This window comes from Dendrobates tinctorius, unplaced genomic scaffold (assembly GCF_039654945.1).
Source record: "Dendrobates tinctorius isolate UK_male_01 unplaced genomic scaffold, ASM3965494v1 ptg000103l, whole genome shotgun sequence".
Taxonomy (NCBI): domain Eukaryota; kingdom Metazoa; phylum Chordata; class Amphibia; order Anura; family Dendrobatidae; genus Dendrobates; species Dendrobates tinctorius.
Genome location: NW_027361771.1, coordinates 22138494 through 22158268, shown reverse-complemented (window position 1 = coordinate 22158268; position 19775 = coordinate 22138494). Strand labels below are relative to the sequence as shown.

At 46.3% G+C, this 19775-nt stretch overlaps 1 protein-coding gene across 3 annotated transcripts in view; it reads left to right on the top strand.

The window, feature by feature from the left end:
• The window catches only part of CCDC57 (coiled-coil domain containing 57), a 151525-nt gene that overhangs the window by 6355 nt on the left and 125395 nt on the right, over nucleotides 1-19775 (top strand). For 2 of the 3 annotated variants that reach the window (XM_073588142.1, XM_073588143.1), the window contains exons 2-3: nucleotides 2627-3047; nucleotides 17142-17250. In XM_073588142.1, coding sequence (XP_073444243.1) covers nucleotides 2627-3047; nucleotides 17142-17250 — 530 coding nt within the window. The remainder of the gene's footprint in view (nucleotides 1-2626; nucleotides 3048-17141; nucleotides 17251-19775) is intronic. The other variant, XM_073588144.1, reaches the window with a different exon arrangement.

Below are 19775 nucleotides of genomic sequence, written 5' to 3'. Positions count from 1 at the left end.
TTACCCCTCCATTCACACGGGGGGCACAGGACCACTGTTCTCGGACCATGTGTTACCCCTCCATTCACACGGGGCACAGGACCACTGTTCTCAGACCATGTGTTACCCCTCCATTCACACGGGGGGCACAGGACCACTGTTCTCAGACCATGTGTTACCCCTCCATTCACACGGGGGGCACAGGACCACTGTTCTCGGACCATGTGTTATCCCTCCATTCACACGGGGGGCACAGGACCACTGTTCTCGGACCATGTGTTACCCCTCCATTCACAGGGGGGGCACAGGACCACTGTTCTCAGACCATGTGTTGCCCCTCCATTCACATGGGGGGCACAGGACCACTGTTCTCAGACCATGTGTTACCCCTCCATTCACACAGGGGGCACAGGACCACTGTTCTCGGACCATGTGTTACCCCTCCATTCACACGGGGGGGCACAGGACCACTGTTCTCGGACCATGTGCTGCCCCTCCATTCACACGGGGGGCACAGGACCACTGTTCTCGGACCATGTGCTGCCCCTCCATTCACACGGGGGGCACAGGACCACTGTTCTTGGACCATGTGTTACCCCTCCATTCACACGGGGGGTGGGTGGGCGCAGGACCACTGTTCTCAGGAGGTGTGAGTGCCCCAGTGCCTGAATAGGTGATAACTGCTGTACATAGGATAGCCCCTTTAGGAAAATGACTTAGGATATGGAGTGCTTATTATAGCATGTTAAAGGGTTGTCTAGGGAAGACAAGGTATCACCTAACAGCACATTACTGATCAGTAAGTATCCATCCGCTGGGCCAGAGCGGGGCACATTTGTCCCTGTTATAGCCAGGACAGCAGGTTGCCTGACCGCCACTTTATTTATTCTCTGTGCAGCTGCCAGATGCTGGGAAATGAAGAGTTTGGCTGCCCTGTAGGGAATGAATGGACCAGCGGTCGAGCATTGGAAACTCTGTTCTAAGGCGTATTCACACAAGCATATTCACAGTCAATGTGTGGACCGCAATGCCATGGCTGTGGTTCTCTTGACCCAAATTTTCAGCCTCATAGACACATATGAGGTTGTAAGAACCCACTGCCAGACCGTGCGTTGTGGTCCATATATGGACCATGATATATGCTGATGTAAACCCCATCCTGATAGTGATAAAAGTTCCTGTTCCCCCCAGAGGTAGGGCTCCAACCATCATCAAGCTATCACCTGTCCCCTTTAATTCTTATAATCAGATCCCCAGTAGTCTCAATCTGTCACTGTGTAAACTGGAATTGTAAATCCTGGCTGGAGTTAGCAGGGTCCACAATATTAATGTCGCTTTTCAGGGCATCGATGTCAGTGCTGACATATGTAAAGATGCCGCAGTCAGCATGCCGCCACTGCCTTGTATGTACAGTGTGAATTAGTGGCTTGGGCCGGGGGGCAATGGGCACTAGGAGTCTCAGTCATAGAAGCTGTCTAGAACTTCCAATATTCTGGCACCATAGCATGCTGAATCATTGGACTCCTATGTTTTAGTCGCTATTTAGACCTGACTGCATTTTAAGGCTGTGTACACACGCTGCGGATTCTGCTGTGGATCCGCAGCAGTTTCTGTTGCGGTGTACAGTACCATAATATCCTATGGGAAATGGAAACCGCAGTGCAGACGGTGCGGATTTGCTGCGGTTTCTAATCCGCAGAAAGAATTTACATGTCAATTCTTTCCGCGGATTCCAGGGCTGTGGAGTCGGAGTCGTGGAGTCGGAGTCGGTGCTCATTTTGGTGGAGTCGGAGTTGGAGTCGGTATAAAATGGACCGACTCCGACTCCGACTCCTAAAATATATAATAAATTGGGTACAGTAATTCAATGCAGGATGTGCTGAATATTTTTTCATAGGAGTTTGGGAAAGTTATGAAATGTCCTATAAATGGCTGTTCTATTCCTGATCTAAGGCTACATTCACACACAGCGTTTTTCCTGTGTTTTTTGAGGATACGTTTTTCAGCTGCAAAAGCTGATCATCTTTTTAAAAAACTGCATCACCTGAAAGGTTTTTGAGCTCATAGATAATGTTTTCAATAGCAAAAGCAGATTAGAAATCTGCTCTATCTATCCATTTATCCATATCTGTCTATCCATATCGTATCTGTACCAAAAAGAATGAAAACCGGGTAGTACACCAATATATATTCTGTTCTATCTAAATATCTTGATTATTGGATCATAAAAATGATTAAATGTCTGAGGTTCACATTGTACTACAATAAATTTTTCACTTAAATATAAGCAATATGTGTGGGAGTCGGAGCCGTGGAGCCGGAGTTGGAGTCGGAGTCGGTGTAAGGGAAATTGAGGAGTCGGAGTCGGAGTCACAGGTTTGGCTTACCGACTCCACAGCCCTGGCGGATTCGGCTGCGGTTTACCATCTCCTCCATTGTAGAGGTGATAAACCGCAGGGCAAAACCGCAGGCTAATTACCTGTGGATTTTACTAAATCCGCGCGGATCAATCCGCAGCAGAATCCGCAGCGTGTGCACGTACCCTAATAATAACACGTAAGGCTGATGGGAAATCCATGGCCATAGTATAGCCATTGAATACTGTCATTGAAGCTTTCCTGAAGCATAGTTTGCTACTGTTTTTCAGCAGCACCTGCCCATGGCACAATGTTACCAGAAGAAGCCGATTTAAGTGAGCTGCTTGCTAAGAAAGAGCAAGAATGGAAAGCGCTCCAGCAGCGGCACATCCTCGCTCTCCAGCAGAACCTGAAAGATGGAGCGAAAAGTCTCCAGGAGCAGAAGGATCAATTTACAAGACTGAAGAAGGATTTCACCCATAATCTCAAGGTGCTAAGCGAGAGGGACCGTGAGCTAGAACAGTATGAAGTCATGTTCAGCCGACTAAAGGTTCTGGAGAACGCAAAGCAATCCGAGATCAGCGACTTAAAGATACAGATCGAGAAACTTCAGCAAGAGATCCGAAGAGAGAAGAAGAAGTACGATGACTTACAAGGCCACTACCAGCGCAAGGTGAAGGAGCACCAACTAGATCTGGAGCGAATCAACAGGTAACGGACAGGTGGGACCACTGCCCCCAAATCGGCAGCAGTGACTGTACAGCACAGTGTGGGAAATGCTCAGCTGTAAGCCGAACTGGCACAGTGCTGATACCAGAGAAGGAGAAGGCAGCAGTGGTGCCATGATATTGCCTCCTATAACAGGCCATGGTGGTAATTAGATGACGTTTATGTACCTCTTGCATTTTTGAGAGGGGAAAGAGGCTCTGCAGAGCCTACTGTTATGTTTCTGGAGCTACTTTCTCAAGGTCGCTGGGGGTCTATTGGTTGGACCCCCTAGTGATCAATAAATTAATCCCTATCCTATGGAAATGGGGTGACTGTCAGTCTCTGGGACTACCCTAATAGGGAGTTATTCGTTGTGGTGCCCTTGGTTTATAGCCCTCATCTCCTGACTGGAGTAGACAGTGGGTCTTTCTCACTTGAGGGTCTGTCCTACATAACACAGACCAGCAGTGGACAATATGTACTTCAGAATTTACCTGTGGGGCTGCAGGGAGATCAAACAGTTACAGCCAGGTTTCTTCACAGATTACAGCTGAGGATACAATCATATTTGACCATGTTTTCTAGCATAGGGTCACCTCTATATCTAAATTTACCTGAAAACAACATATGAAATACATAGTAGTTTTTACAGATGATATTTATTTTATATGTATCATACAATCAGCTGTACGCGTAATGACATAATTAGGGGGTCTCGTAAGAGAACAAAATGACAGCAGTAGGAACATGTCAAGACATGAAATGACTGCATGGATCTGAAAGCACATTGATATGTCACAAGTCAACCACAGTGGGGTCCTGAGAGCTCACCAAAAAGCTGATCTTATTACTCACCCATATCACCATACACTTATCATGTCCACTCAGAAATACAGGTTCTTACTCATATTGGTTTTCTAATACCATACTGGATTACCAATGCACGTTTCGCATGTCTGCTTCCTCAGGGGAGAGAGGCGTGGGTCTGCTTTTATCTCTCTATGCTCATTCTAATCAAGAATCCAGAGACTGCTGTTATTTAGGCACCAAGGGACCATGGTTTCCCTCTGCCACACTTCCCGGCAGTATGCCCGCCGATGCAAAACATCATGACATCATGGATGGATGGATATACTCAATCCGGCCCCCATAAGCCAAGCTAAGTTTTTGCCAGAATTCTTCCCTAAAACACCTTAAAAAGTCGCCAACTTTCTGCGCAGCGAGAAGGATTTGGCATTTTCACCCTAGCCCTGTTTTGTAAAAATGTCCACCACTTTAGGCACTTCTGCTCCACATCCCCCATTCATTAAACTGGCATGTACAATGGCAGTCCTAGTGAATCTGGCCCCTAGTGTCCCATTACATGCATTAAAATGCAATTATAACATTCAGTGCTCAGCATATATAAGTACACAGCTCTGAAAAGTAAGATGTTAGTCAATGTCTTACTCAAATACAAAAACAATTTCCAAAATTGTGACAGGACTCAGTTTCATCAACATTTTTTTTAACCAATAACATGAACGTACGGTTAATATTATAACTTTCATTACAAAATCTTCGGTTTTACTCAAATTTGTTGATGCAAAAATGTGTACACCCCACATCAAAAGCTACTACATCTAGTATTGTGTATGACTCCCATGATTTTTAAGGACAGCACCAAATCTTTTAGGCAGGGAACAAACATGTTGGCGTCATATTGCAACATCTAGCTTTTTCCATTCTTCCAGAACGACCTCTTTCTGAGCCTGAATGCTGAATGGAGACTTATGACAACTTGTTTCTTCAGAATTCCCCATAGCTGTTTGATTGGGTTCAGATCAGGAGACACTTGGCCACTGAAACACTTTCACCCTGTTCTTCAGAAAGGCAACAGAGGTGTGTTTTGGATCATTGTCATGTTGGAAAAGTTCACGTCTACCAAGGGCACAGAGTGATGGTAGCATCTTCTCTCTTAATGTAGAGCATATCTGTGAATACGTGATGCCATCAATGAAATAATGGTAATTAGTTTATATTTATTTTACTTATTAATATAGCGCCATTAATTCCACAGTGCTTTACAGACATTATCATCGCTGTCCCCGATGGGGCTCACAATCTAAATTTCCTATCAGTATGTCTTTGGAATGTGGGAGAAAACCCACGCAAACACAGGGAGAACATACAAACACCTTGCAGATGTTGTCCTTGGTGGGATTTAAACCCAGGACCCCAGCGCTGCAAGGCTGCAGTGCTAGCCACCGTGCTGGTAATAATCAAAGAATACAAAACTTTATTTCATAACTATAGATACGCAAACCCATTAAATACATTTAAAAACATGTAAACACGACACAATCATTATCCAACACTCCTGGTACTATATCAAATGCCTGAATGGCTATAATTGCAGTAAGGATCAGTAAGCAAACAATACTTGTGAGACTCTTCATTAGTATATACATATATTCCCCCCTATATAGAATGAAAATAATGATCATGCATGGTATAGAGCAGAGTTCCCCAACTCCAGCCCTCAAGGCCCACCAACAGATCATGTTTATCGGTCGTCCATGACAGCACCACCTGGGAGAGGGGATCCGCCCTTCAGGAACAGGAAACCTACAGATACAAAAGGGTGGCACCTCTCCCACGCATCAGTTGGTTTCCTGTTCCTAGAGGACGGGACTTCCTTCAGATCATCCATCATGGAGTCGCCGAGGGATTCCCAGGCCGGCTGACCGACCCAGGTAGCGAGGGGGTCTCCTACCTCGGTCAAGCTCGGGTCCCTGGAAGCGCCACGGTGGGGCTGGGTAGGTCGCCACGACGGTGGTAAGAGCAGGTGGAGCCAAGGGTCCGGTGGACAGCCGCCTCCTTAATGCCGGCACCAGGAGGTACGTATGTCCCGGGCCCCTCCTGGTGCGCTCTCCCCGTGGTCCGGTCTCTCTCTTCCTGTCCGGGCCGGCGGTGGCGCCCGGTCGGTGGGCGCAGGTCGGCGCGCGTGGGGGCTGTGGCCTTGCCTGAGCTGGGGGCGCCGTGCCGGCTCACTCTGCGCGCTCCCCGCAGGCCTCAGACGGGCGGCGGAAGTGACGCGGCGGAGGGGGCGGGGCCGGGGACGCCGAAACCGGAAGTCGGGTGCAGGCCGGCTTCCAGCGTGTGCACGGCGGTACTGGGCGGCGCGCGGTGGGCGGGGGGGGGGGATGACCGGAGCATGCGGGGGGGGAGGTCGCGGGGGGTCCCGGGTGGGAGGTGCCGCGCCAGAACCCTGCTGACCCGGACAAGGAGGCCTTAAAAGGCGGGAGGTGACGCTGCTGGGGTGCTTCTGAAGGCCCAGCGATGGATACGACAGAAGCCCCCATAGAGCAGCTGGACAAGGTGCAGGAGCACCCACAGAAACAGGCCACAGTGAAACCACATGCGAGTGGCCAGCAGAAGAAGAAACGGATGGGCGAACAAAGCCACAGAAGTTCCTCCAGGCTAAAGGACCCTCCTGCCTCCCTCCGTGATCCGGTACCTGCCTCATCTGCATGGGTAAGAGATCTCCGTGAATGTACCCTGATGCAGTGTTCCCTTATGTTTTTTTCGCAGGGGAGGAAAGCTACGGGAAAACAGAAGCACATGGAATGTGCTCTCTGTAGTTGCCCCTTGCCGGACGGCCAGCCTAAAAAGTTGTGTCAGCCATGCGTGAGACAAACGGTAGGGGTGGAAGGGGACGTTGGCCCAGGGGTAGATTGACAGGCCCTTACACTCTCCCCCGTCCATACAGGTAGCGTAAGAAACGCCGGACTTCACCACAAGCCTGAGGGAGATAATCAGGACAGAGATAAAGGCCCTATCTAAAAAGGATTCTTCTAGGGGAAGAAAATTTAGTTTCTCAGGTTCAGAGTCCTCGACCGCCCTAAAGATCGATGACTCCTCAGATTCCCCGGCCTCCACTTCGTCTTCTTCGGAGGAAGAATCGAGTCGATTCTGCTTCCCCTTAGACCAGATGGATAAGCTAGTTAAAGCAATAAGGTCCACCATGGAGGTAGCAGACACAAAGCCGGAACTTTCAGCTCAGGACGTGATGTTCGGGGGTCTAGATCCCAGGAAGCGGAAGGCCTTTCCATTAAATGATAAGGTCCAGAGCCTAATAGAGAGGGAATGGAAGAGACCTGAAAAAAGGGGCTCCTTACCTCCTGCCTTCAAGCGGAGGTACCCGTTTGACGACCCAGTGGTAAACAGATGGGATAAGGCCCCTAAGCTGGACGCGGCAGTAGCCAAAGCCTCCAAAAAATCCTCCATACCCTTCGACGACATGGCCTCCTTAAAAGACCCGCTAGATAAGAAAGCGGATTCTTTTTTGAGAGGAACATGGGAGATGTCAGCAGGTGCTCTAAGACCAGCGATAGCTGCCACATGTACGGCCAGATCCATGATGGTCTAGCTAGACCAATTGGATTCCCAACTAAAGGACGGAGTCTCAAGAGCATCTATCCGGAAAATGCTGCCAATCATCCAAAGTGCGGCAGCTTTTTTGGCTGATGCTTCAGCGGACTCTGCGAGGATGGCAGCTAGAACTGCGAGTTTATCTAACGCAGCTCGAAGGGCCCTTTGGTTAAAATGCTGGCCGGGAGATATCCAGGCCAGATCACGACTCTGCTCCATTCCATGTGAGGGTGAATATCTGTTTGGCCCCGTCTTGGATGAACTTTTAGAGAAAGCCGGGGATGATAAAAAGAATTCCCCAGTCTACCGAATCCTTCTTACAGACGTCCCTTTACCAGGAAAGGCTATTTCCGTAGAAGGCTGTCCAGAGATCAGGGCAGATGGGATGACAAAAGAAGGCGAGGTACAGGTTTCATGTTCGGAGGAGGGGGGCGCCAAGAAAGTCCAGCACGTGACACTAAAAAACCGCCCCAATGACTAGTTGCTCCGGTAGGGGGGAGACTAGCTGCCTTCTACCCATCCTGGTCCATGATTTCCAATAGTAAATGGGTACTGGGGGTGATAGCTGCGAGTCTACGCCTAGAATTCGCCCGGGTTCCAAAAGATCGATTTAAGGTCACCCCGCTCAGGTCTTCCACATCAGAACAAGCTGCCCTGGAGGCCGAGGTGCATGATCTTTGCTGCAAGAGGGTCCTAACGGTGGTCCCAGAGGGAGAAACGGGAAAAGGGTTTTATTCCCCCCTGTTCCTGGTCCGTAAACCAGACGGGTCCTTTAGGACTATAATAAATCTTAAATCCCTCAACGAAATTCCTGGTCATACGCCCGTTTAAGATGGAGACAATTAAACCAACAATAAAATTGCTGTTTCAAAACTGTTTTATGGTGGTGTTAGATTTAAAGGACGCTTACTACCATATTCCCATTCATGCAGCTCATCAGCGGTTTCTCAGAGTGGCGGTTCAGCTGGATGGGTCAGTCCAACATTTACAATATGCGGCCCTCCCCTTTGGGGTGGCAGTCGCTCCCCGTGTGTTTACCAAAGTAGTAGCGGAAGTTATGGCCCATCTACGTGAATCAGACATTCTTGTGATCCCCTACTTAGATGACTTCCTGATCGTAGGGAAAACGGCAAAACATTGTTTGGAACAGCTACAAAGGGCAATGTCTGCCCTAGAGGGGTTAGGATGGCTGCTTAACATTAAAAAGTCTCGGTTACAGCCGGTGAGAGTCCAACAATTCTTGGGCCTGATCCTAGATTCTGAGAAACAGGAATGCCGTCTGCCCCCAGAGAAGCTTGTTCGCCTACACTATCAGGTCCTGAACGCTTGCAATAACCCCACCATGTCCCTCAGGAAAGCCATGTCCCTTCTGGGTTCCCTCTCGTCCTGTATCCCGGCAGTCCAGTGGGCACAGTTTCATACAAGGAAACTACAGGGCGAGGTCTTAAGGCATCAAAGAATCCTTGAGGGTTACTTAGAGGGCCAGCTAACCTTGTCCCGAAACACAAGGGAGTCCCTAGAGTGGTGGCTAGACAAGGATAATTTATCCAAAGGGGTCCCCTGGGAGTATGACATATCCCGCATAATCACCACGGATGCTAGCCCTACCGGTTGGGGGGCTCATATGGGGGAGATCCTAGTCCAGGACCTATGGGAGCATCATCAGATGTCATCTAACCTGAAAGAGTTGACAGCAGTAGAGCAGGCAGCTAAGGAGCTACTTGTGTATCTACAGGGCCATCATGTGCGAGTGTTCTCCGACAATCAGGTCACCGTGGCTTAGATCAACCACCAAGGCGGGACTCGTTCCAAACCCCTGATGAATGTGGCAGAACGGTTGTTCCGGCTAGCAGAGCAGCATTTTCAATCTTTAACAGCTCTACATATAAAAGGGAAGGAAAATATCACAGCAGATTTCCTAAGCCGCAATCCACTAAAACAAGGAGAATGGTCCCTAAGCACCTCCATCTTCGACCTGATTGTACAAAAATGGGGACAACCAGAGGTAGACCTCTTCGCTACCAGGGAAAACAGAAAATTAAAACAATTTTGCTCCCTAAATCCCAGAGAGAACCCCCTGGCGGTAGATGCCTTTCTGATAAAGTGGGACTTCAGACTAGCATACGCCTTCCCTCCCCTATCGCTACTACCCCTGGTGATGAAGAAAATCAGGAGAGACAGAGCAAGGGTGATAGTTATCTCTCCATTTTGGCCCAGGAGGGCTTGGTTTTCTTGCCTCAGGACCATGTCGGTGTCCGACCCTTGGGTCCTTCCGGACATCCCGGATCTCCTATCCCAGGGCCCAGTGTTCCATCCTCAGGTGGCTGGCCTACATCTGACGGCGTGGAGTTTGAATGGACACTGCTGAGAGAAAAAGGCTTCTCCCCAGACCTGATTAACACCCTACTTAAAAGTAAGTAATCACTACCAAAATCTATGTCAGAATTTGGAAAAAATTCCTGCAGAACTCTGGAGTGGTCGCTGGCGGTTCGGCACCTGTAAACCAAATCTTAGAGTTTCTTCAGAAAGGTCTGGATATGGGGCTCTCCACTAGTACCCTTAAAGTACAAGTATCAGCCTTGGGGGCCCTCTTTAGCTGCAACATCGCGGGTAATTACTGGATCAGTAGATTCATTAAGGCAGCAGGTAGATCCTTGCCAATAGCGAAAGATAGATTCATGCCGTGGGACTTGAACCTAGTCCTCACGGCTATGACAGAAGCCCCATTCGAACCTATCTCATCAGCTTCCATAAAAAACCTGTCCCTCAAAGTAGCCTTCCTGGTAGCTCTAACCTCAGCTCGTAGGGTAAGCGACATCCAGGCATTATCTAGACGTCCTCCTTATATACAGTTCAAGGACGATAGGGTAATACTCAGACCTGATCCGGCGTATTTACCTAAGGTAGTTTCCAGCTTTCATAGGACACAGGAGATAGTCCTTCCATCTTTCCTCCCTAATCCAGCTAATGAGAAGGAAGAGAAACTTCCTTGGATGTTAGGAAATGCCTCATAGAATATCTGGCAGTTACCGATCCCTGGAAAAAAAATAATGCCCTGTTTGTCTCCCATCAAGGCCCTAGGAAAGGTTGTAGAGCGTCAAAAAGTACACTAGCCAGGTGGATTAGAGAAGCGATCTCAATAGCATACACCTCAAAAGGCAGGTCGCCACCCCGGAAGCTGAGGGCGCATTCCACCAGAGCCATGGCGACCTCGTGGGCTGAGAGATCAGAAGTTTCCATTGACCAGATATGTAAGGCGGCTACTTGGTCCTCTCCGAGCACCTTTTATAGTCATTATAGGCTAGACTTGGGTTCTTCTACAGACCTCTCCTTTGGTATAAGGGTGCTGCAGGCTGTAGTCCCTCCCTAAATAGTTTTACTCTCTGTAATTCTCAGGTGGTGCTGTCATGGACGACCGATAAAGTCTTAGTTACTCACCGGTTAACGGTGTTTTTCGGAGTCCATGACAGCACCCGTATATTCCCTCCCTTTAGTTTGGGTGTGCACTTCTTCCTCTTGTGTGTACACTGGTAAGGAATAGTTGTGTAAAAGTATTGTATATAAATTATGCTATTAACCATTGTGGTCCTCTTGTGCTCTGTAATCCAACTGATGCATGGGAGAGGTGCCGCCCTTTTGTATCTGTAGGTTTCCTGTTCCTGAAGGGCGGATCCCCTCTCTCAGGTGGTGCTGTCATGGACTCTGAAAAACACCGTTTAACGGTGAGTAACTAAGACTTTTCAGGATTTCCTTAGTATTGCTCAGGTGATAATTGCTTCACCTGTGCAATACAGAGGAAATCCTGAAAACATGATCTGTTGGTGGGCCTTGAGGACTGGAGTTGGGGAATCCTGGTATAGAGGTCACATACAGTGGCATGTAAAGGTTTGGGCACCCCTGGTCAAAATTACTGTTATTGTAAACAGTTAAGCAAGTTGAAGATGAAACAATCTCTAAAAGGCCTAAAGTTAAAGATGACACGTTTGCTTTGTATTTTACGGGAAAAAAACATAGGTTTTTCATCTTTTACATTTTAAAACTTACAAGAAGGAAAACGGACAATACAAAAGTTTGGGCACCCTTGGAGATATGCGCACTCAGATAACTTTTACCAAGGTTTCAGACCTTAATTAGCCTGTTAGGGTTATGGCTTGTCACCATCTTAGTTAAGAATTGCCAGGTGATGCAAATTTCCCAGCTTTATAAATACCCAGCCTTCTGCCAAAAACTGGCAGCCATGGGTTCTTCTAAACAGCTGCCAAGCTCTCTGAAAATGAAAATGGTGGAGGCCCACAAAACAGGAAAAGGCTATAAGAAGATAGAAAAGTGATTTCAAGATGAACTTTCCTCAGTTTGAAATGTAATTAAGAAATAGCAGTTATCAGGAATAGTGGAGGTCAAGATAAAGTCTGGAAGACCAAGCAAAATTTCAATGAGAGCTGCTCATAGGATTGCTACAGAAGTAAATCAGGACCCCTGCTTGACCTTCAGAAAGATTTAGCAGACTCTGGAGTTGTGGTACATTGTTCTACTGTTCAGAGACACTTGCAGAAATATGGCTTTTATAGAAGTCATCAGAAGAAAACCTTTCCTGCAACGTCACCATAAAATTCAGCATCGGAACTATGCAAAAGAATATCTAAACAAGCCTAATGATTTTGGAAACAGGTCCTGTAGACCGATGAGGTTAAAATAGAACTGTTTGGCTGCAATGATCAAAGGAATGTGTGGAGAAAAAAGGGCACAGAATTTCAGGAAAAGAACATCTCGCCAACCATTAAACATGGGGGGGGGGGGATTAATCATGCTTTGGCGTTGTGTGACAGCCAAAGGCACAGGAAACATTTCACAGTTAGAAGGAAGGATGGATTCAATGAAATCTCAACAAATTCTTGATGCAAACATAACACCATCTGTAAAAAGCTGAAACTGAAAAGAGGATGGCTGCAACAAATGGATAATGATCCTGAACACGTCAAAATCTACAGTAGACGACCTCAAAAGGCGCAAGCTGAAGGTTTTACAATGGCCCTCACAGTCCTCTGATCTGAACATCATTGAAAATCTATGGCTAGACCTCAAAATAGCAGAGGATGAAAGACGATTCAGGAATCTCACAGAGCTGGAAGAATTCTCCAAGGAAGAACTGAAAGACTATTGTCTGGCTACCAAAAGTGTTTACAAGCTGTGATACTTGCAAACAGATTTGCTACTAGGTACTAAGCATGCAGGGTGCCCAAACCTTTGCATCAGCGCTTTATCATTTTTGCAATTTTTAAAATATAAAAGATGAAAAAAATATATTTTTTTTTGTATAAAATACAAAGGAAATGTGTCATCTTTAACTTTAGGCCTTGTAGAGATCATTTAATCTTCAACTTGCTTAATTGTTCACAATAAAAGTAATTTTGACCATAGGGTGCCTAAACTTTTACATGCCACTGTATAGACCAAGTAACGTGCTGTGTGTATGTAGAGATGGGAAAAAAACACCTCCAAAGAAAGCTGAATCAGAGCGTATCAAACAGTGCTGTGATTGCATGCACGAAGATGGATAGGAAGAGCCTTGTAGTCGATACAACCTCATATGCCCCAAAAGCCCTCCAAGACACAGGATAATGCCATAGTGAGCAAAGGAAGCGTAGAGATCAGGGGTGTGGGGAGAGACCCCGCGCTTAGTGCTGTCCTGCGACAGCTTCGTCAGGAGGAGTGTGTCCATAAGGAGAAACAAGCGAGCCTAATAAAAGAAAAGTGCTTGCCAGTGTGCACACCGTCGGGGCAGACATTCGAAACCCCCACAAAATGGGATCCGGACGTAAGGGCTATAGACTGTAATGACTCAAACAGTGTGAACATGCGCTTTGCTGGGCATCATTTTTGGAAGTGTACTGTCACCTACAGCAGGCAGACACTCAAATGTAGTAAACTGCATCTCCTTCCTCTAAGCGTACACTCCCGGAAATGTTGCACGGCAAGGCGCTCGTCTGCTCTACATACTGTAAGTCCAAATCCCATTTTGCGGAGGATTCGAACATAAAACCCGACGGGTCCACCAAACAGGTGACATTACGCAATGTGAAAGTGCCCTTATGGTCTCCTATCTGTTTGTGTACTGGCGGTGGAAGCACTCCAGCACCACAATGGAAAGAAAGGCGACTGATGACTCTGAAACAGACAGACAGACATGAAATAATTAGAATATCCAATAGATCTGTCAGTGCTGCTGCCTAATGCTTGGGAAAAGCGGCACTTTTTATAATTTGCACTAGAACAGCACTAATTCTGAGTCTACCTGAGTGACGCCCTATATTTCTACGGACTAAACCAGCGTTCAGTAGTCCGTGCTGGAAGCAGTCAGTATGCGGGTTTAGTAATGAATGAATCTTCACCAGCACGCACTGTCATTCATGCCATGACCTGAGGGAATGCCTTAGCGCCCTGTCACCTCTTTGTACCAGCATTTTCTACATCTTGGGACTGGTTTGGGACATCCCATAGATTCCTGCATTCCCCAATAAAGGGCCAGGTAAAAGAGGATTTTTGGTACTGACCATAAAATCGCTATCTCGTGGCCTTCACTCTGGCACAGCAGCCGTGTTTGGCGTGTTTGTGGGTATTCTCCATTGTGTTTTTCTGTTCTGCTGTTGCTTTCTCACTGAGTAGCTTGGTGCCAGTAGGCGGATGTACCCTACTGAGGAGGAGCTGATTTTTTTTTTTTCTTTAATTGCAACTCTAGTGTCTTTGTTGCTCAAATCATTGATCCCTTGAGCAGATTCTCTTCATCCTGAAGAATTGACCTACTGGGACGTCCTAATAGTCTAATGATGTTGCATGGATTCAGTGGGTAATAGGGAATTTGCAATGTGCTTTTTCTATGCACGTCTCTCTATTTACAGTCATCCAAATCCACTATTAGTTATATATCTAAAATATCTGTGTTTGTCGTATGATTTGGAAGGCATAATCATTGTGTGATTTTATAAAACCGGTCAATTCCATTTGATCAGTCTGCCAGATCACGTATATCTTTGCCAGCACTGCACATGAATGAGAGATCATTTGTCATTTTGATGAAAAATTGTTATATCACATTTCTAAGACCAGAAGGAAAAAAAGAAAGGGATTAGGGTATGTGCACACGATGCGGATTCTGCTGCGGATCCACAGCGGATCCGCAAGCAATGTACAGTGCCATGTTAGCCAATGGGATTTCAAAACCGCAGTGCTCACGGTGCGGATTTTTCCGCACGGATTTGCTGTGGTTTTAAATCCGCAGCATGTCAATTCTTTCTGCGGATTCCGCAACGGTTTGCCACCTGTTCCATTGTCCAGGTGTCAAACCGCAGGGGAAAACCACTGGCAAATCCACAGGTCACTTTACTGCGGATTTACCTGCAAATCCACGTGGAAAAATCCGCAGGTGAATCCGCATTGTGTGCACTCACCCTTAAAAGAAAAGAGATATCATAATAATAATAATAATAGACCTTCCGAAAAATGTGACTAGTTACAATCTTGAAATAGAGTATGGCTGCACGATACAAGCAAGGGGAATAACTAAGTATGAATAGACAATACAGATTTGGCAAAAATTCAGAGACCACTGCACAGTTTTATAAAAATCAGCTTCTCTACATGTCTGACAGCCATTTCATTCCAGTGTCAGTTGAATTCCAACCAGAGTACACCTCATTCTAGTTAATGTGCTTCTGATTAGTTGATCACCTGAACCAAATCTTATTTAACGAAGGAAAGTATAAAAAACCCTGCTGTGGTATTCACAATCCTCTTGCAATAGGACAAGCTGGATGGCAAAACAAGTGCTAGTAATATCCCAGAAGTAATAGGAATGAAAAAATAACTTTTAACCATGCCAAAGGAGTTGAAAAGAAAAGTCTTGAGTGAGGAAAAGAAGGGCTCAATTCTTACTTTACTAGCAGAGGGATACAGTGAGCGTCATATTGCCTTCATCCTTAAAATTTTGAAGACGGCAGTCCATTACAACAAGGTCAAGCAACAGACATAGGGGACAACAAAACTACAGATCGGCAGAGGGCGAAAACCACTCTCCACTGACCGGGATGACTGTCATCTTATTCGAATGTCACTCAGCAACCACAGGATGACATCAAGTGACCTACAAAAGGAATGGCAAATGGCAGCTGGGGTGAAGTACATGGCAAGAAAAGTTCGTAACAGGCTCCTAGAGGCAGGGCTCAAGTCATGTAAAGGTAGAAAAAAGCCTTTCATCAATGAGAAGCAAAGGAGAGCCTGGCTGAAGTTTGCCAAAGACCATAAGGATTGGACCATAGAGGACTGGAGTAAGGTAATCTTCTCTGATGAGTCTTATTTTCAGCTTTGCCCAACACCTGTTCATCTAATGATTAGGCGGAGACCTGGAGAGGTGTACAAGCCACAGTGTCTTGCACCCACTGTGAAATTTGGTGAAGGATTGGTGATGATCTGGGGATGCTTCAGCAAGGCTGGAATTGGGCAGGTTAATCTAATCAAGCCACATACAAGGTTATCCTGCAAAACAGTCAATTCCTTCTGCTCAGGCAATGTTTCCCAACTCTGAGGATTGGATTTTCCAGCAGGACAATGCGCCATGCCACACTGCTAGGTCAAGCAATGTGTGGATGAAGGGCCACCACATCAAATCCCTGTCATGGCCAGCCCAATCTCCAGACCTGAACCCCATTGAAAACCTCTGGAATGTAATCAAGAGGAAGATGGATAGTCACAAGCCATCCAACAAAGAATAACTTCTTACATTTTTGTATCAGGAGTGGCATAAGGTCACCTAAAAGCAGTGTGAAAGACTGGTGGCAAGCATGCCAAGACGCATGAAAGCTGTGATTAAAAATCATGGTTATTCCACAAAATATTGATTTCTGAACTCTTCCTGAGTTAAAACATTAGTATTGTTGTTTCTAAATGATTATGAACTTGTTTTCTTAGCATTATTTGAGGTCTGCAAGCACTGCATTTTTCTGTTCTTTTGACTATTTCTCATTTTCTGAAAATAAATACAAAACTTGGAAAGTGCTCGGAAATTCGAAGACATGTTGTCAGTAGTTTATAGAATAAAAGAGCAATTTACATTTTACTCAAAAATATACCTATAAAGACAAAAATCAGACAAACTGAAAATTTTGCAGTGGTCTCTTATTTTTTGCCAGAGCTGTATATGGACGGCACTGAGATCTATAACCTAATCTCTTCACCAGACCTTTTCACACATTTTATCTTGACAGCACTCAGTGTGTCCTGGATGATCTATATTTTCTCCAAGGAGATTCCTTGCTGGGTGTAATGAGTTCTGCCAATTCATCTCCTCCAATTCAGACCTATTGAATTACAGCACACCCTTTGCCCAGTCTGGCACACAGGGTGCAAATGGTAGACCTAATAGCTGTCTAGGTCAGTTTTTGTCTGTGCTAACATGTGATGTGTTCATGATCCTTTTTTTTTTTTTATTTTAAACAAAACACTTTTTTTTGCGTTTTTGTAAAATTAAAGCAAGAAGAGAAAGCATTGTATGAACGCAGCTTTAGAATGAAGACCAGATGTGTCTAGCCTTGTGTTTTTCACATTGTTGTCCTTTTAATTAAAGATATATTTTTGGTTGTCAAACACTAATAAACTGTGAATATTCACTGTGATTTCTTTTGTATTTTACAGCTGTAAAAATGGTGACATCGATCGTCTCAGGGAGGACTATGAAAATGTGAAGCGCCAGCTGGAAAGAAAAATTGAGGAGGTGCAAGGAGACCTGAGCCTGCAGAGACAGGTAAGAGATGCGTCTTGTATACTTGATACATGATAATGGCAGTTGTGCTGTAAAATGTATGTAATCACGTTAATAATTGGCGATCTACAGCAAGATGTTCTCGTGATGCTGTGATATATAATATACAGATCTGGTGATTGCAATATTCGTCAGCTCTTACCTGTTCATGGTCATGTGACCACATTATCCATCAGCTCTTTCCTGTTCATGGTCATGTGACTGCATCATCCATCAGCTCCCTTCTGTTCATGGTCATGTGACTGTGTAAGGGGGACGACCAGACCGCGGGTACCTGCGTGCCAGTTCCGGAAGTGATAAGGCTGCATCCCCTGTTCCCTGGGGTAAGCAATAGTGAGCCGGACCAACCTCCTGACTGTGGGGGACGGGGGCATATAAAGGAGAAAGCGCATGCAGCACAGGGAGCTTTGGCGCGAACAGATGGCAGCGCGCAGTCAGGTGAGCAGTGTGCTCCACTTCCCCTCCTCACGCAGAGCACCGGCGCTGCAACAGGCCGCACTGACAGGGTCCCCCCGACATCTGCAGAGAGACCGCTGTGCTGAGGAGAGCTGTGCATCCAGCAGCAGCCAGGCGGAGGAGTGCTCTGTCCTGGGAGCATCAGCAGTGTGCAGGCCAGTGTACGCTCTCCCGCCACCAACAGCGGGGACCAGCGAGAGAGAGGAGTGTGCAGTGGGTGCCCGGTGACTACAAAGAGAGGTGCAGTGTGCCAGTGACTACAGAGAACAAGGTGCCACATTAGAGGGACTGAGTACGGGACTGACACTTGTGCCCTGAGTTTTGCCAGTTTATATTTCCAGAGCCACATTGGGCTTGTACAGGACTGTGGCCCATACCCTTGTCAGCCACTGCAGTATATGGACTAGGGGCTCAACGGAAGGTACCGAAGACAGACCACTGTCACCAGAAGACGAGTCATTGTTGTCTATAGGATCCCACTGGAAAAGAAACCACAACTGCCTTTGTTGGCGCTATTGAATTAAGAATCTGAGGAGCATTTGACTTTCTAGCCAGAATTCAACAGAACTGCCGTTACCTGAAACTTTATTCTTCAGCTTAGAATATCCTTTGCAAATAGACTGTTTATTCCCTTGTTTAAACCATTACCTCCCTGCGTGGAGTATTCCCTGTTCATTAAAAAATTGTTAACCCTTGCTCTGCCTCCTGTCCATCACTCTATCCCGCAACCTGCTCACAACTGCATCATCCATCAGGTCTTTACTGTACATGGCCATGTGACAGCAGCATCATCCATCAGATTTTGCAACTAACTGCTTTTTTTAATTTCAGCCATTCTTGAGATATGAATACTTTTGTTTTCAGCTTGTTGCCTTGGTGACTGACCACCGTTGCTGTCTAGCCTGTAAGCACTGCGCTGGAGCTGGATGTGATTTAGGAGGTAACTGCTTACTTCAGCGATCCTGGCTAGCTTCAAAACCGTGCTTACAAGCTCAATAGAATAAAGCTTGTTAGCACTGCATATTTTCTTCTGCATAGCCGTGGTGCTCAGTCTACAAAGCAATGAGCAGTATACAAAAGGAAAGTGTTAATAGCTGAAGATTGGCTGAAAATGCTTGTATTCGCAATCCAGCAGTGCCCATTTCTGAAGATGAGAAGAACTCTTTACCAGAAAGCTCTCTCCAAGGTTTCCTTTAAGCTGTCATCTTTTTTAGACTTGGTTCCCATGTGCGCTCATAGCCCCCTTGTCAGGTTTTCCGTCACTTTTGAGGGCAGTTATAGTATGTGATGCTGTCCTCGCTGTCAGAAGACAGAAGCCCTAAGGACTCCGTTATTAGTCAGTGCACTACTCCTGTAATCGTTTAAGATCTGTCACAGTCCTCTAGATCGACTGTCAGTAGCACAGGTTGAATGATGATACTGTTATGTTAAAATGTCATGGCTTCAGCTGCATACGGAAGCAAAAACGCCGGTTTCATTTTCCCATTGCAATGGATGTATCAATTATTCATAGCAAAAGATTCCGTGATTTTTTTTTATAGGTTTGTGTATTAGGGGTTGTGAATTACACCTGCCATATCTCTCCTGTGTATTCGCACCCTGCAGTTTATTGATCTCACCCATCATCCAGTGCTTGTCGCTTTTATAGCTCTGCGGCAGGGCGATCCATCATGGCGTGTCAGGCTGATCCACACAGCTGCTGTTCTCAGTCTGGAAGCCTGACTAAAGATACCATTAGTGACAGCCTGAGTATTGAGTGCAGATGGGCAAGAATGCAGACCGAGGAGGCCGCTCCAGGAGCAATGATCTTCAACCTTGAGAAAGGTTACATGTGATAGGGGGAGCTCTGAGCAGGGCGGCTGTGTAGACCTTTGCCTTGACCTATGTGTTCATTGCTGACCTGATGTCACCTTTCTCAGAAAAGTAGATAGCTGATCTTCATAATAGGGCTTTGGAAAGGTCAAGCACTTTCCGCTCTCATGGAACGTATAAGAAATACTTGTATTACCCATCTACTATATAATCGTCTAATTCTGTCTGTCTGTCTGTCT